At 42.1% G+C, this 25,783-nt stretch overlaps 1 protein-coding gene across 1 annotated transcript; it reads left to right on the forward strand.

The window, feature by feature from the left end:
- On the forward strand, positions 1 to 25,033 carry gas2l1 (growth arrest-specific 2 like 1). Its single transcript, XM_034691075.1, has 5 exons — positions 1 to 1,279; positions 10,276 to 10,383; positions 16,117 to 16,213; positions 18,793 to 19,099; positions 20,441 to 25,033. The coding sequence occupies exons 1-5, from the start codon at positions 575 to 577 to the stop codon at positions 22,470 to 22,472; spliced, it is 3,249 nt and encodes a 1,082-aa protein (XP_034546966.1). The 5' UTR covers positions 1 to 574; the 3' UTR covers positions 22,473 to 25,033.
- The last annotated feature ends 750 nt before the right edge of the window (positions 25,034 to 25,783 follow it).

Genomic DNA, 25,783 nt, shown 5'->3' on the forward strand with positions numbered 1-25,783 from the left:
CCCTCATAATGGGATGTGCCACCGAGTCGCTCTGCCGGTCTAAGCTACAGCAGGTCAACATATTCAGAGAGGCGGGCCTATTTGCAGACACGATGAGCTGAGAGCTCCGAGCTGCTCAGTGGTCGTGATTTCATCGATGAGGAGCTGACTTGACACACGCCTCAGACACACCGACATGGTGACACGTGGATTCTTGAGGGTGAGAGCACCCAGCGGTTACCGGGTGGATTAACAGCCCGACGCATGGGTGTGTACCCTTGGCGTTCCGGTTTGAGGAGCTCATTTTCTGTCTCCTGGACCCGGCGATGCGCTCGTTAAAGGAAGCGGGTTTCGCAGAGACATCCGGAAAACGCATCCATGCGCCACGGCCACCCCGCATCCCGATATGCCTCTGACAACACAAAGCCTGGTTTCAAGGAGCTCCGGTAAGAAACCACACATGCAAATCGGCATGGGTGCCTCAACTCGGTTATTTCGTTCTGTTATTTGGATGAGGCTTTGGAGCGCAGTTGTGCAATGAGGCAATCTGGAATTATCAAGTAGACTTTATTGATAGGCGACAAAATCAGACAATATGGCTGATCAGAGCAACATCCAGTCCGCAGCCTCCAAGAGTATCCGGCCCTTTAAATCCAGTGAAGAATACCTGTACGCCATGAAGGAAGATCTGGCTGAATGGCTGAACACCTTGTACGACCTAGATATCACTGCAGACACCTTTATGGACGGGCTGGAGTCCGGCTGTGGTCTATGTCGGCACGCCAACAACGTGAACCGCGCCGCACAGGACTTCCAGCTGGAATACCCCGAGGCTTCTCAGACCATGAAGCTGCCATCGAAAGATGTGGTCTTCCAATCGCGCAATGTTATCCCGGGCTCGTTTCTGGCGCGAGATAATGTGTCCAACTTCATCAGCTGGTGCAGGCAGGAGCTCTGGATCAAGGACGTCCTCATGTTTGAGACCAATGACCTGGTGGAGAGATGCAACGAGAAGAATTTTGTCCTCTGTCTGCTGGAGGTGGCTCGTCGTGGGTCAAAGTTTGGCATGTTGGCTCCCATGTTGATCCAGTTGGAGGAGGAGATCGAGGAGGAGATCAGGGACCAGGAGAGCCTCCGGATCGATACAAGGGAGCCCGCGGAGCAGAGCCCACCCAGCAGGTGCTTTAGCAGGAAGGAGAGCAATCACAGTGTGGTGGAGGACGAGGAGGAACCTGATCCAGAGCCCTTCATCTGGCCGCAGAAGAGAGTTTTATGTGATATGCGAAATTTGGATGAGTTGGTAAGTTGGAACCATGAAAACACAAAACACAATCCCCTTTTTATTATCCAGTGACATGAACAGCAATAACTGGCCCCATAGAAACCCAAATGTGTCATAACTGCAGTATGATTCATGCATATCATCATCAACTATTGTAATGATCTGGCTGCAAAGTTTAATCATCCATACTCGGAACTGCTCTGTAGATTTTCTGTCTCGGTCTCCGCAGTCTTTGTGAGAAGAAAAAAAAAATCAGTGTATTTGTTATGCTAAACAATCTGAACCAGCTGACACTTAACATTTTCTCCTAGTTAAACACAGAACGGTGTCAAAAGTGAGGCAAACTCTCTGAAAATATCATGTCATTGCTATGAAGAAGGCAGGCGCCTCTTCGTTTCCCTGTGGTGTGTGGGTGTGTACATCTATGCGTCTTTGTTGTGCTGGTATTCTTGCTCACCTGTAGGGCCAGCTTGTGTTTGACACAAAATTCCTGCTTTCTGCCACAGGGAAGAGTCATAGGTCAACTAAGTGACATTTCTGCTGGATTCTTGTCGAAATGTCATCTCTGCTTCTACAGGAATATTCTTTCAGTGTTAAATATCATCTTTAGCCTCTTTCATTTGCCTTGTGTATAAAGGATAAAGGATATTCAACCCATGTCCTTGCCCACGAGACAGACTCTTAAGACCTTCTTGTTCTGCATTTACTTCACAAACTCTTCTAAAAATGTTCTGTATCTAATACGTTTGTCTCCTGTGGAATTCAAACTGTCAACCCCTTGTCACCTGCCCTGTTAAACTGCCTGACCTTTGACATAGCCTGAGAGAGGCAAAGATCTTGTTAGGACAAAGCTGATGAGCAAACAGACCTACAGTCAGTAAGACACGTGCTCGGGCTGTGAGTGAGGCAGAAGTTAATGTTTTTATCTCGATGAGGGGAACAATGTCCCTCTTTGGCACCAGAGACATGAGGGGTAGCAGAGAGGGGGGAGGAGGAGGGGAGACAGTGGACAGTCACACTCATGCTGGTCAGGCATCAGAGCAGAGAGTGTGACCTCCACAGACAGAAATAGGAGAGCATGTGGAGGAGGATGTGTGCCGTTTGCATCCAGACTCTCCGAGTTCACACACTCATAGGACCGAGTGCTGAGGATTACAAAAGCTGACTGCATTCTGGAGACAAAAATTATGTCAGGCTAGCTTCGGAGCGTATGCCTGTTTTTCCTCTTACCTCCAGAGAATGTATACACAGTCCCTTCAGGCTGTCAGTGACCGACAGGCACATTCGACTGGCTCTGACTGTTTTGGAACGTGGCATTCCCAGTCATCATGTGTCTGAAGAATAACATCTCACCCATCCTCCCTGTCAACCATAGAAAACTGCTTACATGTTAGCACTACAAAACAGCCCATATCAGCAGCATGAGGCCCTTCAAACCAGTCGCAGTGATACCAAGAGGAGAGGCTGAAATATTAAAATGTAGGACAGTATTATCAAGGGTACTTTACAGTGTTTGCCAACTTGTACTGAGACATTGTTGCTGCCTGTGGTTCAAATCTCATTTTCAGCTCCAGACTTGGTGAGAGATACATTTTCACTAAAAGCCTTTACACTTCCTCAACTGCTGAGTATTTACCAGGAAACAATAAAAAATGAAATCTGCTGTTTTCATAAATAGCTTGATCAATATTCTCCTCGATCAGCAACCCACTCAGTTCTTGCTTCAAGGCATTTGGCGTCTCTTTCCCGCATAACATCAGTAACAAGTTCATCCTCCAGGGTACTTGTAAAACTTTCTTTTCATCGCTACCTGATACAGCGGTCTTACACAAGATTAGTGTCTTCTCATCATTGCAAAATATCACTGCAACTCAACCTGAGTATTTGACTGAGAGAGTGAGGCAGCAAGTATAGGGCTCAGATTCATTCATTCACGACTGTGTCTACTAACTTTAGATTTCATGCATCCAACGATTGATTATCACTGGGTTTTTAGAATAATGTTATATTACTTTGCTGGGTGGTTTAAGCCTGTCAAATTTTAAAATCACATTACCTTAATCTAGAGGTTTCTTTCTTAAAAAATGCATAATTTATCAAGCTGTTAATGAACCAGCACCCTGCATATATCCAGTAACATTATTGACAAAATGTCATGAATTAATTACAAGGCCATTACCTCTCACAGAGACGTGCACAGCAGCATCAAATATTTGTGCAAACAAAATGCTAATAATGAGTCTGTTAATTATCATGTTATCTTACAAAAGCCTTATTATGAGCAAAAATATGTATAGAGGTTTGCCTCTTGAGTATTGTATCACAGTCTTTATAATTTAGTGACGGCTTGCAGTTCTAGATGCTAAATGGATTGTTTGTGTTCATTATTTAGCTGTAACAAAAAACAGAATCACATATTAAGATCAACTTTAAAGTCTATTGTCCTATTTTTTCAAAGTTTGGTCTTTGAATCTTGTGCAGCTCAAAGCACCTCAATGAGATTTGTCCATTTGGCAGCTGTGCCCGTCTGTGCAGTGTGTTGTTGTTGGATGACCAAACTAATCTTGTTGCATTCAAGCAGACAAAACAAGTGTAGTCGTGAAAGGATTACAGGATTTTATTCTAACTAGTATATCAGTCTGCAGACAAACAGGCAAGATCATTTTAAACAGTTACTTTTAAGGGGATCAAATATAAACAGCATATTGGTTGTCTGCTGTACACTCTAAGCTTATACAACTCTAAGGTGACTCAGTAACTGCTGACTCTTAATGCAAACAGATGATGTGTCAAGTCAGCTGTACACAATAGGTGTTCAATCTTGTTTCAAAAAACTTGTTTCTTTTGCTGGTTACAACACGCCTTCAGTGTAAATACTCACTTCCACTGTGTGTCCCACTGATCTTCCACTGTGAACATTATTACTCATCTCACCATGGGCCGGCTTCCACACTTATGTTGAGGAAGTGACCGGCGTCTCATCTCCCTCATAGTCTGAGTCAGTCATTCGTGTGAATCCTAATGTTCCGTTTTCCTTACACTCCTGGAGTTTTTTTTTCTCATGAGGGGTATAAACAGCTGCTGGATCATGTTTAGTTATCATGTATGTCATGCTATATGTCCCAGTAAAGTTTATCCTTTGCATGAGGGGATTTTCTTTCATACCCCCACTCAATAGGGATTATGACAGTGACTTGATTGACCGTATTTTCCCATATGCTGCAAGCAAACTGAGCCAAAGAAGCCTCTATGGTCAAAAATGACCCTTTTGTTCAATTTCTGGGTCTTGCAATTAGGCCCTGGGCGTAGCTGTGAAAACACATACATTTATTACATGTAACAATGTGAATGACACCTGCTGACCCCTTAATGCACTCTCTATGTGTCTGCGTTTCCTGCATGCACATAGATCCATATACTGCAATACTTTTAAACAAAAGCAGAGGAGTTTCACAGCCTTTATCGTCTCCTTCATTGGTGTCCTTCCTTCTTCTTGCTCGGTCATATAAACTGGTTCATGTCTCCTCTCACCTCAGGCCTTGTTTAGTTCATAAATGTGCGAGTCCCTATTCCCATCCCCCACTGCAGCTTGAGATGATAATTCAAAGAGCGGAGCAATATGTCTTGTTGGTGGCACTATAAAGGGGATGTGAATAGATTGCCAGTGTTGACAGAGAGGAAATCAAAGGCTGGCGTCTCAATCAAAGATGGAGACACCAGCAGAGCCAAAAGTTGGGGGGGAGGGTAATAAAGGGAGAAAATGCCTCTATTATGGCTGCATAGACAGTCCATTAACCTTATGCTTCGATTCAAGCATTGAGGAAGTAAATAACAAGAGTAGACAACAGATAGTGTGCCTGCAGTGATTTTACTGTACACTCTGTTAAACCTGACTGGAGTGGATGTGGCTCCGAGAGGCAGAGCTACAGTAGAGAGGGAGCCAGAGTGAAAGAGAAAAGTAGGTCATCATGCTTTGCATTGGGTCATACTTATACGCTTTACTGAGAGAGCGTGGCATCCTTCAGTGTTTCTGCCTCTACTGTCACATGCACTCGTGTTTTTAAGGGGGGGCTTTATTTTCAAGTTTTTTTGATACTCTCTGGACTCTTTCCATAGTAAGAACAGAGCAGATCATATCCCTCCTCTCTGTTTTCCATGCGCCAGGGTGTATGCAGAAACCGCTGACTCTGCACTTTGCATATCACTGGTTTATGTCGTTATTGCAGCGTTTGATGCTATTGCCCGATTGAGTATTTAGCTGAATAGGCTTCTGTCTGTGGCATTTTTTCTGCCTAAAGCCTCCACAACCTCATATCAGGTGGAGGAGTCACTATAAAAAAATGACATAGGCATCCCTAACCTCAGCTGTCATGTGAATGGTGTTCATTGTTCTCAAGCCTCATGAACACAAACCAGTGATATTAACGTTCTGCCTCGGTGATTGCACTTTCGTTCGACTGTAGCAGATTGGTAACCCAGCTATTCACCTTGCAGCACTTGATGACTAATAGATTCCAGTATCTCCCCCGAGCCCCCTGTGGACAGTTTGTCATGTGTCCAGAGAATAGGCATTGATTTTCAGAGAATCGTTTCCTTGAAGCGTGGATAAGAGCAGGTGTGATTGTATTTTTCACCTGATCAAAAACACTCTTATTTCACTGCTTCCAGATCAATCATCAACTGAGAAGAGAATAGATATTGAAAATGCACAGAAACATATATTGAGAGTGACATATTTGATGACCAATAAGCTACCTTTACAAGACAGCTAAACTCAGCATTCAACCTGTTCCTAGCTCACATCATGGTTTATTCATATTTCATTCATCTGAAATGTGTATTTGACCTCCATCCTCTAATTTGTCTAAGATGTGTTTTGATATTAAATAATAAATGTATAACCTCCCTGTTGAATTGTACAACAATATCCAACAGTTATCTCAGCAAGGAAGCAGATGAGGACTAAAATGAGCTTTTATGATTGTCTTTCCAGTCTCTGAATCAGGAAGCAGCAGAACGAAAACGATTTGTCAGATTCCCTACATTTGTAACCTGTAACACAGCAGTTCCATGTTGTATGAGGTGTTGAGCTCTCATGTGTGTATAGCAAACATGAAGCTACAGTTCGGCTTAGTTTAGCATCAGAGCTAGGATTTGCCTTGCTCTGTCCAAAGCAAACAAAATGTGTCTTCCAGCACCTCCAGTACTTACAGATTATCATATTGATCTCACTCCAATGAAAAAAAAACATTTTTTCATTGTGGTTGAAGTGCTGTACTCTATCTTGTCCGGGAGTGGCACATCTTTCAGGTCCCCACAGGTTGCTTTGCTTCTGGCACAGAAATTATGCTGGCACTTAACCCCTCCCTCCCCATAATATGTTGAAAATTTGTTTTCACACTAGATATTTCATGCTTAAAAGTTAGCTGTAAACTGAATTATTTTTTTGTTGTTGTCAGCCTGAGACATGCTAGCTGTATCTCCTTTTTCTTGCCTTTGTGTTAGACTAAGCTAACCGACACCTGCTTTTAACTGCACAGAGGAGAAAGCAAATTAAAAAACACGTTGAACTCTTTGCATAACGCATTATTTGTTTGCTATCAATACCAAGGCATACTTGTACATATACTGTGATTATGTGCAATATATGACCCCCCTGAACTTGAGGTATTTATCCAGCACACTTTTCCTGTCTCATATCTGCTGTTGAACCTGTTGAACCAGCATTCTAACTGTCTCTAAATGAAGGCATTTGCATGATCTCTCCAGTTTGCCACCTCAGGCTTCAGTTCTGACATTTTTATCATCAATGCAGTCATTTGTAGCATCCCTGCCCCCCTCCAGGTCGTTTTTAATGGAGGAAAGAAGGCTGTTCTGTGTTTATGAGACGTTGCATGGTGTTCCACAGAGGAGTGGTTTATACAGGCTGTCAGGACGGTGGTTTATTAGAGGATAGACTCTGATATGTAGCTGTTGTCAGTGTGCGCTCACAGGCTTTAGGAATGCTTACTTTGGGTGGTGGAGCAATAACCCCTCAAGTTCTAAAAAGTTTCCCTCCTGCCAAGCAGGCGCCCCTAGTGCCTTGTTGTCTTGTCTCCTTTTGCTTATCTGATGGAAATGTCTCTTATCTTGGGAAGCTACTAGCCATGACAGGAAATCCTCAAGGCAAGAAGATAAGCTAAGAGAGGAGACTTCATGACATATTTTTGAAATGTACCTTTAGAATACTCAGTGATGTGCCATGTAATCCTTTAATGCTCTAGGTTTTCCTTTGAAAGCACTGCTGTTTGTTTTCTGCGGCTCATCCTCCCATCTAGTCTGTCAGAAGTCAGATCCTGGAACTACCCTTGTGTAAATTCCTGTGGAGTGAGTCGTGTAATGTTCAGTTTTTATTGTCAGAGTTGGCAGTAATCCTGCACACAGCAATCATAAAAGGAGCGGAGCACACCTATGTTTGAGTGCACCACAGCAAAACAGTGTTAGCGGACTCACAAGGAAGACTTACAAATATTCAAATAGATGTGTGGCTTCTAAGAGTACAGTTATGAAATATACATGCCAGTCTGAAAACCAAAACCAGAAAACCAAAACTATATTTTGTGTAATCACATAATAGCACTCAATAGATTTGAATACAAGAACAGCAACTATAGTTATTAGAGTAGAAAAATATTGGCAACCATGTGCATTCCTTTGCTGTGATAGAATTTTGCAGAGCTACATTATTCAGTCTTTGTGTTGAGTGTTAGCCCACATTTCAAATCAGAGAAGAAAATGGGGAATAAAGCCTAACCATCTCCTTCTCCTCCCTCCCATTTCCTCCCCTCATCCCCAGGGTTTGCTCAGCACTCTGCCTCAGCCTATCTCTTCCATGAATGGCCTTTCAGATGTTTGCGGGTCAGGAAGGAAAGGAATGAGGAGCTTGTTGACTCACATTGAGTAGATATGACGTGATGTGAGCAGTGGGATCTTAAAAGAATATGTTCTGTGTGTGAGCTTAGCATTAGCTCAGCTGCTCATATCAAGGGGAAAATGTCACTACATGGCAAACACCTTCATAAAAATGTTTCTCTCTTCATAGAAAAAGGCAGCATTCTTATCTAAAGAAACATGCTGCAGATTCTCAGTATAGAGGCGTGCTGTTAATTGTTGAGAAGCTCTTTTTTTCCTCTCTTTTTCCTTCTCAAACATCTGCAGCTTTAGCTGAAAGCGTCTCATATTTGACCAGCATGCATCCATAATTTATCTTCAGTTTTTCGCAGTGTCCCAGCTCCACTTCCGCATGTTTCCTGCGTGACCTTGTCTCTCTCCTCCTCCTCTATCTCATTCTAGAGCGTGCATGTGTGTGAGAGAGAGACTGTGTGGTTTCGCTGTATCTTAGTGAAGCCATTGTTGACCCAGCAGAGACATGGGAAGTGCACACATTTCATGCCATTGGTTCCACTGAGTAAATATTGCAAGTGTCAGGACTGCGTTTGATTAGATTATTATTAAAACACTGTGTGCATCCTGTTCAGTGTTTCATGTGAGACACTGTGCGAGTCCTTCATCACTCTCTGGAGGAAGACTTATGACCTCAGCTGAACAGCTCTGGGGGAGGTTTTTTGGGCGAAAGAAAGGCTTTACTATTGCAAGGATAAAAAGAAAAAGGCAAACTGTACAGTTATAAGAGAGAAGGGTAAGGCTATGTGTGTGTGTCTGTTGCCATAGCAATCGTTCCATTAACTCACTGGCTGGGGTATTTCCAAACAGGGCCTGTCATCCACCTACTGACACAATGAAAGAGAGGAGGGGAGGAAAAGAGCAGGCGCAGATGCAGAAATATAAGCAAAACAAAGAAAAAGACAAGACAAATATAGAAATATAGGTCAGGTCAGCTGGTGTTCAGGCTAAAAATAAAGGCTGATAGACCACAAAGTAGATCAGAGGGTAGAGGAGAGTATACTGAAGCAGGTGAGAGGAAGAACAGAGAGGCAGGTGAGATGCTGAGGCTTAGCGTTGATACCACCCTCTTTAATTAGATAGGATAGAAAGCAGGGTGCTGTTTTAAGAAAATAGCAAGGTAGCCTCTTAATCTTCTGAATACACTGTAGTGTTGTTTGGGGCGCCATGACGCTTCAGCTCTGTATACAGCTCGAAAGATGTTGTAAACAACCAAAGGTTGGGATCTTACTGGAAAGAATCGTATTTCATTTCATTTAATGACTCAAATATCCATAAAACACATCTCTATCTGTATTAATGGCTGCTGTTGCATACACAAATAGAGCAGTTTATTCTTTCCACTCCTCCTTCTTCACTGCTGCTTTACTTTCTCCCTCGTGGTCGACAAGTGTGCATACGCCTTTGTCTGAGAGCGATGCCAAGAAAAACATCAAAGTTGTCCAATCCTGTGAGAGCACAAGCCTGCGTAACACAGGCGGATCTCACTCCACCCTGCAGTCATGTCTGACTCCTCCAGTTGCTTAATAAGTACCCCCAACCGCAGCAAGGGCACCAGCTCTGGATTGAAAACCCAGCTGGCAGCACCGATCTGCTGACATCATCGGCACCAGTCTGCTTTCTCAGTTCATGATGTCACGAGCAGCAACATTGTCATGTAACAGCCCAGAGAGGGAGAGTGTTCATTAGCGAGGCCACACGTGTGTTTTTGAGCTTTTTTCGGACACTTTGTGGTGAACTAAACTACTAAAAGATTCTGGAGAGATTAGATGAGGTGGGGCTTTTATTGTGGTAAACAGGGCAGGGCACCCAGGAGGTGTTTGGAGTGAAAGGTTGACAGGAAGATGACGCATGCACACTCAACACACAACTACCCCATAGACCATGATCAGACTCCTCATTCCACACACAATAAAACAAAGTCATTGTGCTGTTGACACATAGGGGTCAGATTTGTGACTAAACATGATCCCACATGGTCTCTCACTGGTCTGAAGAACAGGGAGGAATCACTGTAATGTTCCTGTAGGATGTGTGTGTCATGTTTTTAATGTGCTGTGTTTTGTTCTTAGGTACGTGAGATTCTGGGTCGGTGTTCCTGTCCAGCTCAGTTTCCCATGATCAAGGTGTCAGAGGGGAAGTACAAAGTGGGAGACTCCAGTGCATTGATCTTCATAAGGGTAAGGGGACATGAGCAAATATCTGTCACTGTGAAGACATGTGTGTGTGTCCCTTTGTTATGTTCAGAGATAAATGTAATGTCAATATTCAGGAAATTACTGTTTATTATATTCATAGCATGATAATGTTGATTGATCATACACATTACCGCTTTGAATGTCAAACACAAGTCAGTTTTCTGATGCCGGTGTCCACCATTATTGCTGAAGCACATCTGAGTCTGCAAGTAGAGGGCAAAGGATGTTGGGGACACAAGGGTCCCACTTTCCCCTGCTCTGCTCCGCTGTGGCTGAAATACAACTCAACTTTTTGCCTGGAAGAGCTATTGTTTAATGCCGTCACAGGTCTACAACAGTATCGAGACACTTTTGTTCTTGTGTTACTGTGAAATTGACAGTGCTCTTACATCCCTAGTATATACTTTAGTGATATTTTCTCTGTCATGTTAAGTTCATGCATAGAACAACAGAGAAACAGAGACAAGAAGTCTGACCATTGTTTGGGTTTTAACCATAGACTGTATAAATAATGGAGGTAGTATCCGTGATGTCACCCATCTGTTCCTGAGCGCTGTTTTGAAGCAAATCGGTGGCGGCAGCCATATTGGAAATGCAGAACTCAACAGGCAGAGTGTGACATAAGGGGGCGGAGTTTGAGCCTCTTAGCCAACAGCTATGTGTTCCCGTCGGGAGTCAAGTCAGTCAATCTTAATATCTTCTGAACCATCGCGTTAGAAAAAAATTCACCCCCCGTACAGTGTGTGCTGATAGAGAAATTAGCTACGTAGAGCCAAGCTGTTTTCTGAACCAGGCTGTAAACATGTTTATTAATGCTGCAAAGATCATCTTTTTTGAATTGGTGTGTATGTGGATTCCGGTGTTTCCACGTATTGAAGAAAAATGTATACATGATCAATTTATTATATTTACATACAGTACAGTTTATTTACAGTATTTGTATAAGTGTGTGTTCTTTTTAAGTTTTTTGTAGCTTTTTGCCATGTAATCACACTCTCACATGTGACTCCTGATTACTGCCTAGTTAAACTTTGGCCCACCATGTTTTCAGTGACTGCGTACACACACATCCTTTCTGTGTAATGAGTGATTATTACATGCATTTCTGGTCCTCTTACTTTCAATCTTACCTCGAGACGATGTTGTTTATCTGACTCACCATCTCAGGTCTTTTGTCCTCCCAGACTTCTTGTAGCTTTGTTGTCAGATCTCCATTTGAAATAACAGGCAGAACTGGAGAACATAGGCCTTAGGAGTTGAACCCAGCATGTTCAGTGGAATAAATATACTGGTAAGCTGGCTCATATTACAGAAGACTGTGAGGCCTGCAGTAGTTTCATGGAACCATACGGCGTGGGCATATGGCATCATATGTTGTTTCAAGGTGAACAGGGTTATGTAGCAACAGAAAAACCACCTCAGCTGCTTGACTGCTCTCATGCTCAGTGAAGTGCACACTTTTAGTAACAGCATTGTGATCCACCTCTTTTGTGAGTGTTTACAAACTACCACTTTCTGGCCCACTCCCAACTCTGTACTGTAGTTTTTTTCACTGAGACACAATTAGAGCTTTAGGTCATTTCCTGAGTTGGCCCTTATCTTAGCTGTTGCCTGTTCTCTGCTGGACTGTTTGTCTCGGTTTCAGTTTAGGAGCTGAAACTTTACCCACATGAGGTCTCACAGGACTGGGCAGGAAGGCTGGGTCTGGATATCAGTAATCGATTTGGTGTTAAGAACCAAAGTACCTCAGATGTAGCCCTCCCAGATGAATGGACTCTTTGGATGAAATTACAAGTTGTCTGCACTTACATTATAGGCCTGACTATTTGACTGTGAGTTATGGCAATGTTTCCTCACAGTCCAGACAAGAGGTTATGATATACATTATGTGAGGAAATATTTGGCACACTCCTATGGAAAGAGATGCTTATACACTGAGTGAGCCTTGCATATACCTGAGAGGTTAAATCTTCAGAGGTGCCTTATGCAGCTTCTTCCCTGAGGCTGTGAGGCTCATGAACTCTGCCACATAAGCTGTCTTCTGTACTTTACTCTACTGCACTTTATCCCAACATGTCACTCGCTCTTAACAAAATGTATTCTGTAATTACTAATGTATTATATTGTATCTTATTATTATCTAGTTAAACATTGGACCTGAGAACAGTTTTTTATTCTGTCATGTTTTTAACATGGTAGACAATACATCTGAATCTGAAATCTGGAAGCTGAAATGTGCCGTATCAAAAGTTACTCTTGAGATTTATGTAATTTCTTTAAATAATGATTAGGTTCCAGAGAGCGGTTTAATATATCATTCATATCTTCAGGTTTTTTTTTTAAATAGACAGTTCCTTTTTATTTGCACCCTCTTTGGTTTGAGATAAAATAAAAAAAACCATCATCACTAAACAGTGCTATCAGAGGCATAAATAACCGGAATGTATTAGGGTCATATTTTATCTGAAAATGAAACATAACATTTATTTGTGGGATCATAAGGCTTGCAGTACTCACTGATGTACACATGAAGTGGAAGTAGCAGATTCCAAATGTATAGCAAGCAAAACTAAATGGTTTATATTTAAGCCTCTTACTATTTTTTCATAGACTTTAAAAAGATTATGAAATAAAGAGTTACCATTTCTGTATAGTTTTACATACATGGTTATATACTTATAGCCCAAAGAGCCTTTGTTTACATTCTCCTCTGCAAACTTTTGCAGTGAATGGTGCATTGAATGGCTAAAACAAAGCAATAGGAGTTTTTTGTTACAGATTGATACTTAAGTATACACAGGACTGTTGCTTTAAGTTATATTGCTAACAATAAGCTGATCGTACCTGCTGGTATCATGCAGATAAGAAAGATTAAAAAGTGATAAAAAGGAAGTCTGAGACAGGATTCGTCTCATTTAACAAGTGTTTCATTAATGCTCATAATAAAATAAATAAAATAAATAATATATTAATGTAAGGCTTTTACTGACCCCCAATCCCCCATATCTGGTCTCTCCGCTATCCCAATAATTTTCATATGGTCCCTGACATGAAGCCTTAAGAGGTTGATGTGTTCAGACGTGTGTGTTTGTGTTGGTGTTTGTTTGTCTGGGAGCCTCCAACTTGTCAGATTAGCCCTCTTTGCACTGTCTCCGCCCTCTCCTGATGCCTCATTGGGGATGACAGCGATTATGCATATGCCCCAGCAGCTACAAGTGCAGCCAACACACTTCCCTCATTCTCTAGTGGGGAGGAAATGGGCAGTCGCTTCGAAAGCCTGCAAACCCCTATTCAGCCATAAAAGCTGAGACAAAGATCCCGAGCTAAGCGAAGAGATGAAGTGGAGAAAGCAAATGGGCGAACAGGCCTGTTAATAAGGCGTCTTTGTCTCCAGGGAGGTCGATCCCCAGAGGGAGGAGATGCCGTCAGTCATGGGGCACAACAGCTGAAATGATCCATTGGCTTAATTTTTTAACTCACCAGCAGCAAGGTTTAAGAAGGAATTGGTTCAACACACCCCCGCAATGATGACAAGAAATCTCTCTGTTCACTGTTGCCATAGAAACAGGGATTGGGTTTCTCTCTCTACTCTGGTGAAGCAAGTGTTACCCCTTCAGTGGTTGGGAAATTGGGCAGCTAAATAACAGATCTGAAGCAAAACATGGTCCCTAAACATCTATTTAGCCCCAGCAGATACATCCGAAGTGCCAGAGTGTTCTGTATAAAACATGATATGCAAAATAAGCTAGTTGGATGTGGAAACAAATTATACAGGATTCAAGAAGAAGATCAGAGGGTTTACTCGGATTCTGTTCATTCAATTTATCTTTCTGCTGCAAGTTTAGACCCAAGAATAAGTAAGTTGTGATAGCTAGGTACCACAGCATGAGGAAACTTAATTCATGAGCTGACAGTCTAAAAATGTGTTCTGCAATTAGCATTTTAAGTCCCTCCGTGGAAATTACCTTTATAGTCATGCAATATCCCACTCCAGTTACACAAACATATTTACTTTAATTCCCAGTAGCTGTTACTAATATGACGGCTGATCCTTCACATGCAATTAGTAATAAAATGTTAATAAAAAATTAGATATAAAACTGTTCATATTAGTCTCTGGGTTGCAACAACACTTCTGTTATGGAGCACTGTAAATGCAAATCTATACCGTCAACCTTATAGACAAAATAAAAAGCTGCTGTTGGGCTGAGACCTCATATTTCCAAAACTACAGCTTTTCAGGGAATTTAAAAAGTACATTGTTTCTTTAAATAACTGAATGGGAATCAGTCAAAAGCTCATTTAAATGGGTTTAATAGGCTTATATTTTGTAATGATCTCTGACAGGCACTAAGGGTGACTAAAACATTTTTTTGATTTAATAAATAGATGATGAAATTTGGAGATTTGAGGTTTTTGTCTGACTGCAGCCAAAAAGTAGGTCTGCTGTTTTAGTCAGACCCATTCCTCATGTGATTTCTGGAAACAGACTTTTATGATGTTTTCATTGAGGCAATTGATCTCAGTGATAATGAAAAATATGATATGCATCCCTGCTGTTAGCTGCTGGTGCAGGATGGTGACGCAGCGTCAAACAAACAGTAAACCTGGTACTGACATAAGGCCAGGGCCATGGAGTGTAATCATTTTATACTCTCAGGTCTCAGAGAGATAAGCAGATCAGCTGTTTTGACGGCTTTGATGCAGCCAGGGAGTGAGGCTGATAAAACGACTTGTAATGGATTGGCAGGGATTGAATTAGCGAGAAGGTGGGGTCAGACTTTGGTGTGGTGAGTCTCTGATCACAGCCAGCGACGCAGAGATGAGACGTTGTGCCATGTGTGATTCAGTGTAATAAACTGTGCCAGCCCGCACAGATGCACCAATCTAGCTTTGCCTTGCCTGCCCTCTGAGACACGGGTACAACCTTTGAAACATGTGGCTGGCAGACCCTGTTACACAACCCAAGGCAGGACACTGCATCCACGGGGCTCACACATCAGTCGGATTGTGTTGCTTCAGTGGAGGCAGCTTCTGCCTGGAGGGAACGCGGCTCATTGCTCTGATTTTGTGGATGTGTGTGCCTGAAAGAGCAGAGAAGGGTAGAAAGTGACATATCAACTACCCCCCACCCCACCCATCTCACCCCTCCTCATCTTCATCCTCTGTTATGGTTATCCAGGCCCCCCTCTCCTCTCTGCTCCTCTCCCTGATAACTGAAATTTCAGCTGAGGAGCAGCGAGGACAGCAGGGTAGGGTTGTTACCATGCTAATGCAGCCAGCTGCCCTCAGTAAACACAGGGAAGCCAGCTGAGAGGCATAAGAGAGAGAGAGTGGCCAGAAAGAGTGTCTTTCTCTGCACTTTGGCTCTTTATTATGCTACCATACTCGCTTTAATTGTGAGTTGGCATGGCAATGAACAACCCTCATAATGGCAGCAGCTGGGGGTGATGTGGGAGAAAGAGGAGGTGTGAGGGATGGAAAGGGGGAGGCAGGGGCACAGGCAGGGGCACAGGCAGGGGTGCGTCTAGATGTTGCATAACATTGAAGGCCAGCCAGCCTTCAGCAAGCTGCCCCACTTGTGGCATTTGCATATCTATTGACTTGTGCAGTTTGTGTGGTAGTGCTGTATATCAAAAGGTTTAGCTGTTTTATTTGTGCATGAATACTGTGGGTTCATCCATTGAAGCCTTGTTCTCTCTTTTCTTCCCTCAGGTCCTCCGTACTCATGTGATGGTGCGTGTTGGAGGGGGCTGGGACACATTAGAGCACTATTTGGACAAGCATGACCCGTGTCGCTGTGCTGCTTTTGGTGAGGTCACTTCCTCCTCTCTATTAGCCAGTTAAAAAACATCTTCATTGTTGTGTCTCAGTGTTGCATAATTTATAATTTATTTAAGGTTATAAATAAATGATTCATATTGGATGTGCTGTGTTTGTTCTTGAAGGAGAAACTTTGAAGATCGGCAAGGTTGACAAATAGTTTCTTTTATTTATTCAGTCTGAGTAAGACCACAACTGTAACATATTTAATTTTGGCCTCAGTCATTTTACATCTTCAGATTTCTGCTTTAGGCTGGCATCATGTTACCCTGCAAAACTTTTTATAAACTGATACTGAAGCAGAGGAACTTCCAAAAATGCAGGTTTTTTTTTTTTTTACCTGGTCAAGTTCTAACTGTGCAACTACCATAATGAAAGGAAACAGAATGACAGACCAAAAAACACACCACTCACACAAGGGCATTGGTGTCAAAACAGCCAAAATGTAATGCTCAGTCCGAAGTTGGTACACAGGCAGTGGTGGACAAAGTACACAGCTTCATTACTTAAGTCAAAGTATAGATCCTCCAGGTCAACTATTACTCCAGTACAAGTGAAAGTTGCTCTGTCAGATTATTACTTGAGTTAAAGTACAGAAGTACCTGGTTTTAAAAATTAAAAAGTATTCAAAGTACTTCTTAAAAAATCCCAAACGTTATATTTTCACAATACATAAATGTAGTCAAGACTACATATGAGTACATTCTGTTACATTATGTTTATCTAGAAACCATTACTTGAAATCTCTAAAAACTATACCATGGAATAAAAACAGAAACTAAGTTAATCCAAGCACAGACAACTTAGTTTGAAATGTTCATCTGGAATGAAACAAATATTACGTAGCTCATCACGCTTTCTCAGGTTGGACTGTGAATGTTTGTATGTTTGGGCAGAGTGGGAAACAGGGACAAAATTTCAAATGATACGTATCATTCTTCATTTAAAAACCTCTAACACAGGCTGAAGATATGGCCATGGGTGCTCAGGTGGAGAATTATAGCCATCATTACCACCTCTAAATGAACTGCCTGATCTGAGTGAAATGTGCTCTGTGTGTTTGCTCCACGTTCAAACATGGATACAGGTATGACTAAAGCACTGAGACAAACAGAACTACACAAACACATTTGACTGTCTTAGGGATCAGATTTCAGAAAAGAGAAGGAAATTCATGAGCTGACTTCAAAGCAAAAGTAGTGAGTAACTAAAGCATTGATAGAAATGTAGTGGAGTCAAAAGAACAATAATTGTCTGAGTGTAGTGCAGTAAAAGTAATATGTTTCCCCAAAAAGTAATACTCAAGTAAAGTACAGATACTCGTAAAATGTACTTAAGTACAGTACTCAAGTAAATTTACTCTGTTACTGTCCACCACTGTACACAGGTAACAATAATAATAAGGCAGAAGTGAGCAGACAAAAAGGTGGAGTTAAAAGTACAAGCAATGGTCATAACATAAGGAAACTCACAACAAAGAATGCTGGGAAAAGGTGACACTAGTGAACACAAAACAAACTGGCAATAAGAGGCAGTATACACACAGACAGCCAAAGGTTCACAGAGACACACAGGGCGGGGTTAGCATACAAGGTTGGAAACACAAGGAATAGGATCTAGAAGACAGGCTGTGTCTGAAACAACATTAAACATACTACCTACAACATACTCAAATAATATGAACTGATAACTGCCTACTAGTTATTAATAGTTAGTATGCTGTTAAGAACAAATTAATGCACGTTCCCTCTGCATTCATCTGACTCCGTCATTCATGTGTTTCCAGTCCAAGCTACGATGGCTAAGTTAGTACACTTGTCGGGTCATGCATAGAATTTAGCAATGATATACAAACATATGATACTTATACAGCTACGAAGTAAGTTTAATATATTTTTAACAACATATTAAGCATAACACTTGTTGCTGGCTGGCAGGCTACGATACTGTTATAGCTGTGCATTTTTGAGTGGTTGAGTGTGACTAGTATGATCTTGTCTAATACTTTAAAACTCTGGCCAATCTAGTATACATTTGGACATTTCTCAAATAAACAAAAGTCCATACAGGGAATCAGAATGTTATACTCAATGTGACACCATCCTTGGTATAAATAGTACAATAATAAGCATTTTCGGACACATCCAGAGACAAGGCTGAGTGTACATGACCATGGGTGGGTCTGTACAAACTGCTGCTGAAGTGGTGATGTCAGGGTGATAAACAGTTGGCCTACACAGCTGACCCTAGCTGAAATCATGTTACATCTCTATCTGCAGGCTGAAGAGCACAGAGCCTCAAGTGATTACAAAATCAGGCATTTTGTTTTTTACAAATGTTCTCCCATCACTGGTGTGAGTTTCAGCATTGGTGTGAATTTCAGCATTTCTCTGATTTCTTGCTCAGGGAAGCATTATATATGATCTACTGCTGCCGTCATAGAGATTGATAACATTGATTTGGTAAGCTTTGGCATATGTACCTCTAAATGTCTTTTACCCTTAGGCTGTCTGATTATGTTTTGTAAGAGGTCTGTTTAACACACTTGTTATCAATCTGTCTCCCCAGCCCACCGTTACCACCAAGCTAAAGCCAGTGGCCAAGGCGCTCAGAGCAAGTCCTCGAGTGCCCACTCCTCCCGCTCAACCAGCCCGGGTCCACACTGGAGAAATGAAGGCATTGCACCTTACAAACCTCCTGACAGGCGCTCTTTAGAGCCCAATTCTACTCCGAGTGCTGCTTCTTCCTCCTCCACACGGCACGGACGCTCCCAGAATCCCTCTGCCCCCTCTGAGCCGGACTCCAGTTCATCTCGTCCTCTACTCCCAAGGCCGCCTCGAGACCGCTCAGAACCCAGACACTTTAATCCTCACAGGTGTGTGTGTGTCCACGCAAGTGTGGGAATAACTGTGTTACCATGATAGGAAATTAATCTCTTTAGTAGCCTGGCAGGCCACGCTGGGATTTTGGGCGCTTGCTCTTTTGCGCCCATAGCCGATCAGGGAGCCAGAAATGCACACACACACCAACACATACACATACACACACACTCGCTAAAAACTGGGAATATACACAACACACATGCCAGGAAGCCACAGATTAGACCAGAGCAGATTTATCTAATCTCAGGTGACATTGACTGGTTAAATCTGTCTCACACAGCTTCCCTACAGCACATCCTAGTGGCATCAATGTAAAAAACAAACAAATTTACCAAACTTTAGCTTCAGTCTTCTGCTTTCCTCCAGTTGGTTGGACTATCACCTGCCTGAAGATGGCTATGATTCTGTGTGAGCTGTTGCTCAAGGCAAGCCTGTGTTCTCTTGCCACCACTAACAGATGGTCTGAATTAACAAGAAGCAACGGACATATGAAACATCAGTTTTCTCAGATATGTTTCCACAGAGGCACGTGGATGATAATGGAGTGGCCAGGCTGATAACATCTGTTGTGACATGTTTTTTCAAAAATTGTAAAAGAAGAGATCTGTTTTTTTTTTGCTCTTGATGAAGCAGCTAAAAGGTTAAAAGGTCATTGTTGGGAAAATGATGAGCTGAATGATGGTATAGATTGACTAAGAGCAAATATTTTAGTTCTTAGCGATGGCTCAGACCAGGCGTCAAGGCATCAGCTCATTGGAATTAACCCTGAGTGGGTGGGGCATCCCCTTTCAAGTTCGCCAGACTAGCTAAACGCTAATCTGACAGCTATCCCGAGACAACTGGTCACAGCTAACTGGGGAAGTAGGTCAACAGGTGGGATGCGTGCAGGATAATTACCATGCCGGAATGTATGCAAATCTAATTTCTGAGGTTAAATTTAGAGATCTGAAGTAATTGAGGACAAATTAAAGACGCTATGAGCTCAATTTAAATTAAACTGAACTGTCACCAACAGAACACTGGACTACAGCATTCTTATGTTTCTAAAATTAGACAAAAACTCCATACATTGTATTCTGATGCACCAATAATTGTATCTAAGACAGGGTTGTATTTAACCCTGTGGGAAAGATAAGTCAATGCAATTTGAGAAACAGACTTCATGCTATTACTTCCCTACATTTACAATAATATGAGTGTTAGTGCGCCAGACATGTAATTGCATCTGAATAACCAAGGGGAAATGTCATGTGTTAAGTAACAAAATCTCCATGCCTAACAATGTAGTATTATTGTTAATACAAATTCCTTTTTGTCTTCTCCTTTCATTGTAGGAATAAGGACACAATGTTACCAGTGACAAGACGTATGTCTGGAGACAGTGACTCCTCTACAGCTTCCTCCAAGGGGGGAGGAGGAGGAGGAGGACGGCAGTCTCTTGGCGGTATCTCGCGGCGCTCTGGTGAAGAGGTAGTCCTGCTCATCAATCGAAAGGAAGGAAAACATTTGATTGAGAGGAATGCTGCTGGAAGTCAGTCACCTTCCACGCGTCCCTCACTTCCTCGTGCACGAAGCCAGTCTCGGGATCGTTCTGCACTTGCTCAAATCCTCAAACCCAACCCGCCACAAGGATCCTCTGATGGATCACGACCATCTCGCACTGAGAGGGGCCGCTCCCTTGCAAACGATGGCCCCAGGAGGCTCCATGGCCCACGTTCCCACAGCCAGAGTAAGATTTCAAGCCGTACTCGGTCCAGTGATGTCAGTCCAGGACCAGCTTCCTGCTACAGGGAACCTCAGCCCCCAGCAGACAGACGAGAGGAGCTTCGCGCCAAACAACTACCCCAATCGTCACCCAGAGGGGGTGTTGGGTTCACCAAAAGGCAGTCGTCATCGTGCTCTAACTCACCTGTTAAAGGAGTTCAGAACAATACCAGCAGCACCAACAAGAAGACTATAACTACTCCAAGACCACCTGCCCCCAGATCCCCCTCCATGGGAAGGGGCAGACTGCTGCCACCAGTCTCTTCAGGTGGTAGACGTTCACCACACTCATCTCCCCGCAGTGCTCACCACCACGCTATCCGCTCCCCTCGGCCTCTTCAGGGCCCACGCTCTGCTGGTCGAGGCCACCATAGAAATTTGTCTGGCCTGGAGCGCCAGGAAACTGAAGAGGAAGGACCCGGCCTTGGCTTCCAGATGCTGCCAGAGCTGGATCCCCAAAAAGAACAGGACCTGTATCGCAGCTTTGAGGCTGAGTTTCTGGCCAATACACAGCAGGTTAAAGGGGTGGTTAATAAAGCCCCAGGGGGAGCTGGGACACATTTAGTGCCAGGACCCACTGATCCTAATGTCACTGACTCTGCCTATTCTTCCTCTAACTCCTCCTCTTCCTCCCTGAATGTGGGGGCAAAGATAGGAACTCTGCCTGAACTCAGGGAATCCAAGAGAACTAATCCCCGTCATTTCCAACTGGATGACCCACTAAATCTACTTTATAGACAAAATTTGGGAGGAGCACCCAACTTTGGTCAGGGAGAACATGAGCACTGGGGGGAGCGTGGAGGGGGGCTCAAGAAGCTCCCAGCCATCTCTAGCTCCCTAGAAGAGAGGGAACTTCCAACTTCCCTGCCCGGTCTTGGAGACACAGAATCAGACAGTTTGATGAATCAGGTCCCTTCACAGCCTGCTTTCAACTGTAGGAACATGAATGGAGACCATGGGGGACTGACATGTCAGCAGGGGCAGCTTGGCTGGGGTACAGGGCCTGAAGGAGACGTTCCTCTGGAGAATGATCAGGCAAACTTACCATATGACCTAGAAAATGGAGATGGCAGTGATGATCTCCCTCCTCCAGAGGCTTGTCCATCACCGGTGGCCCTCCCTCCCTCTGAGGACTGCTCCTTCCAGGATTCCTCTAGTGAAACCTCATCCATGTGCTTCAGCCTGAGTGAATCCCATTCCGAATCCCCCCCACCAGCTTCACCTATGACTAATGGGGATGGCCAAGTGCTGCAGACTAGGAAGGGCCAGAAAAAGTCAGACCGGGTAGACCCCATCTCTAAGCACAAACTGAAAGGCGGGCTCAGACCTCGCACTGACAACAGGCCAGAGAACAGCCCCTCACGTATCCCCACCCCAAGAAGCTACAGAGACACGCAGGCTCACGACATAATGTCCCCATGCCAGACCCCACCAATGTCTCCTCAGAGCTCACGCTCTGGTAGTCGTCCCACTACATACAGGAACATGCACCAGGCCTTTGCAGATTTAATCCAAACTCAACCCTGTTCCCCAGCCATGGGGAACAAAGATTGCTCCTATCCTGGACAGTCAGCGAGCCTGGACTCTGAAGCTTGGATGTAGTGAAACAGGGGGTTATTACCATGAACTTTGACTACTATGTAAAAAAAAGACTGGGCTATAGACTGTTTTCACTGCATGTCTAACACTCCTTCTTTTTCACTTAGTGTCTCCCCTCACCTGCAGGGGTTCACGTTGCTTTTATTTTGCACTCAAGCCAAATTATTTATTACCAAAGGAATGGTCTTTATTATTACTTTACTGTAATGTTTTATGTGTGCATGGGGATGCTTTTGCCAATCATTAGGTGTATTTTTTTTTTTTTTTGCAGGACACTTGTGTGAAATTCTCCTGGTTGATACAGAGACAGAGAGAGAGCATATGTGCTGCCATGTGCCCCACTGAGGGGCATGGTGAAGTGCCAGGGATTCAAAGCTGCAACTCTATAAACAGTGAAAACACTAAACCTTTAGTCAGATGGACTGGCTCCCTCTTGTGGTCTGCCACAGGATTTCTGCTTGCCTTGATAGTCAAAATACTGATATAACTGTGATAATTTCAGTCTTTTGACATTATTGTTCTTCATATATAACCCTATGACTCATAATATATTCAGATAACATAGACATAAGTACATCCACCATCCCCCTGACTTCTTAAAACAACATACATTACCATTCTTTGTACAGTTGTCTGCTCTTATTGATGTCTGATCTCAACTTTTCAAAAAAACAAAACAACGATGTAGTCATACAGGATAGTTTTTGTTTTCAGTTGCCTAACATGTTACAGGTTTATAATTTTATGCAGTTAAAAAACGTAAACAGCTTCTTACTCTAAGTGGATTTAAAATACAAGAGCATTAAATAGTTGCTTTGTGTCACTGTCACTGAAACAGAAATGTTGAGAGCTCTCCTTCTGACTAAACTGTTCTCTGGATAAACAATGCTACAAAGGTCTAGAGAATGAATGTGTAAATACATGTTGATGTGCTCACTAATATTAGTGGGGTTGTTTTTTGTGTATATAAAGCATTGAATTTACATTTTAATGTACATATTAACTGTAATTGGTTCTGTGCGGCCTTAGCTATGCAATATTGGTGTTGAAAATGCCTTGACAATTCCCTTTGCCTTAAAATTTATGAGCAGATTAGTTTTTATTGAATGTTTTTGCTCAACATCACTTAGATATGTAAGTGGAATAAAAGTGAGGAATATTGCCAATTTAATTACAGATATACTTGATATAGGTGTACAATTCATGCTAAAGACATTTAATTTATTGCCTTTATTTTGTATTAGTTGTCTTGAAACACACAAAGCCAGATAACCCATTTTAATCACAGAGATTTCAGAGATGGCACAATCTATAGTGACATCTAGTGGCTAAGGAAAGAAACGTTTTAATCAGAAAACTGGTGACTGGTGCAGATTACAGCCAACAGAGCCAATAACATTGATATTATAAGGATACGTTTAGTGGGCAAAGAAGGCTTTGACTTAAGTTTCTGCCTGTATTCAGCAAAGCATAAGTAATGGATAATGTAACTGGATATTGGGGTTCTTTACAGAATGCTTGTGAAGACATTGCGAAAGGCCAGATCTCAACCAGGACATTACTTCTGGTTTTGTTTTTTAACAGGTGTGGGCTTCAATCTATTTGAAAGTTGAAACCTGGGAATTGAAGTGTTAGTGCCCTGCAGAAACCGAACAGCCCTCCACAATATCTTGTCAATCAACAGAAGAAGGACATTTTAGGACCTTTTTGCAGGGCGCTGACACAATGAAAAGGCAAGAAAATAGTGTGCATACATTTGTGTACATACTGTATAAGGATATGTACAGAGTAAGAGTGAAAATGGAAGTGGTGTTGGTCTAATTAATTTATATTGTAATTTATAAAAGTTTGTCTCATTGGGCTCAAGTGACATCAGTTTCCATAGTGCAGATGAGTGAGCTGTAGGGAAATTGACACAAGGTGGGATTTTCACAACAGTTTACTGTAAAGCAACGCTATCTCCTAGAGTGTCATTTGAAAACTTGCATGACCCTTGAGACAAACCAATCACAATTGGGCTGTTTTGCAATATTAAGAGATTGAGTTATTTCCTCAATGCTAAAAATAATTTATAATATATCAGTATTGTCACAGCTACATGAATCTTATATGTAGCTGGTTATGAGTTTCACTTGTATAAACAGATTTTCAAATTTATCCTTATTTTAAATTTAAATTTGTTTTGGCTTTATAAATATATCAGTGTTTTCATCAGCTGTTGTTTTACATCTACCAGTTAAGTGAACTGTAACATGCCATTTTGATTAGTCGCACAAAAAGAGTGATTGTCCATGCACAGCCTGCTCTTTGTCCAGCACAACTTTGAACATTTCAAGGAACTCTCTCTCCTTCTCTCTATCCCTAATCATCGAAATCTGAATGTTCATGATCAGACAAATAATTGTTTGCTAATGTTACTTTCACTAAACTTCAGTTTAATGTACAGATTGCTTGACATTGTGGAATTTTTACGTTAAAAATAGCAATACTGCAACATTTCACTGTTTTTTGGGGTTGAAAATGCTGTCAAGTTGTTCTTGTAATAAAAAAAATCCTCTAAAGTTAATAAAGTGTCTCTCATCATTTTTTCATGTATGGCTGTTTACAAAAAAAGCTTCAGGTCTCAGAACACAACACTTTGGGGGGACTTTTGCCAAACTTGTTTGAGAAACAAGGCAAATGTAAATATGTAAAATGACAATTCCTTCTTTCGTGCACAATGTAATTCTAACTTTTTTCTTTAACATATATCACTGTTGTGTATGTAAGAAACGAATAATCTTCCTGTTTGTCCAGATCACTGATGATTTGTGCATGTGCAAAACTCGCTGTCTGAAGTTCAAAAATGCCAAAAAAAAGTGAATGACAAAAACACTGTTCTATCTTTAAATATATGCAGAGTGGAAACACCCCCCATAAAAACTGATAAGCTGTGTTGGCAGGGTGTTGATAAGCCTTTAAAATTACTTTAGAGGTTCTAAAATTAAATCTGGGAGGTTTTGAGTAATATTGTTGAATGTTTCTATTATTCTGTCTACTCGTATTTGTCTGAGTGGACAAACAGAAAAAGAACTGTAACATTTCAATACACTAAATTTAAATTGACCAATGAGGGTTGGAAACACCTCTTAATGCAATATATTGATTGCCCTTACAGAATTCTGATGACATTAGTTATGTCCCAAAATGAAGATGCAAAACTGAGTGAATTACCACTGTATTTACTTTATTACATGGAATAAAAACAATAACTACGTTCCTCCAAGCACAGACAACTTAGTTTGAAATGTTCATCTGGAATTAAACAAATGTTA

The sequence above is a fragment of the Notolabrus celidotus genome, chromosome 9 (assembly GCF_009762535.1).
Source record: "Notolabrus celidotus isolate fNotCel1 chromosome 9, fNotCel1.pri, whole genome shotgun sequence".
Classification (NCBI taxonomy): domain Eukaryota; kingdom Metazoa; phylum Chordata; class Actinopteri; order Labriformes; family Labridae; genus Notolabrus; species Notolabrus celidotus.

Excerpts from the sequence above, each read along its gene's own strand:
- gas2l1 (XM_034691075.1), top strand. The coding sequence starts at position 575 with ATGGCTGATCAGAGCAACATCCAGTCCGCAGCCTCCAAGAGTATCCGG. Across the intron at positions 1,280-10,275 it reads TGCGAAATTTGGATGAGTTG|GTACGTGAGATTCTGGGTCG; the intron begins GTAAGTTGGAAC and ends TTTTGTTCTTAG. Across the intron at positions 19,100-20,440 it reads AGACACTTTAATCCTCACAG|GAATAAGGACACAATGTTAC; the intron begins GTGTGTGTGTGT and ends CTTTCATTGTAG.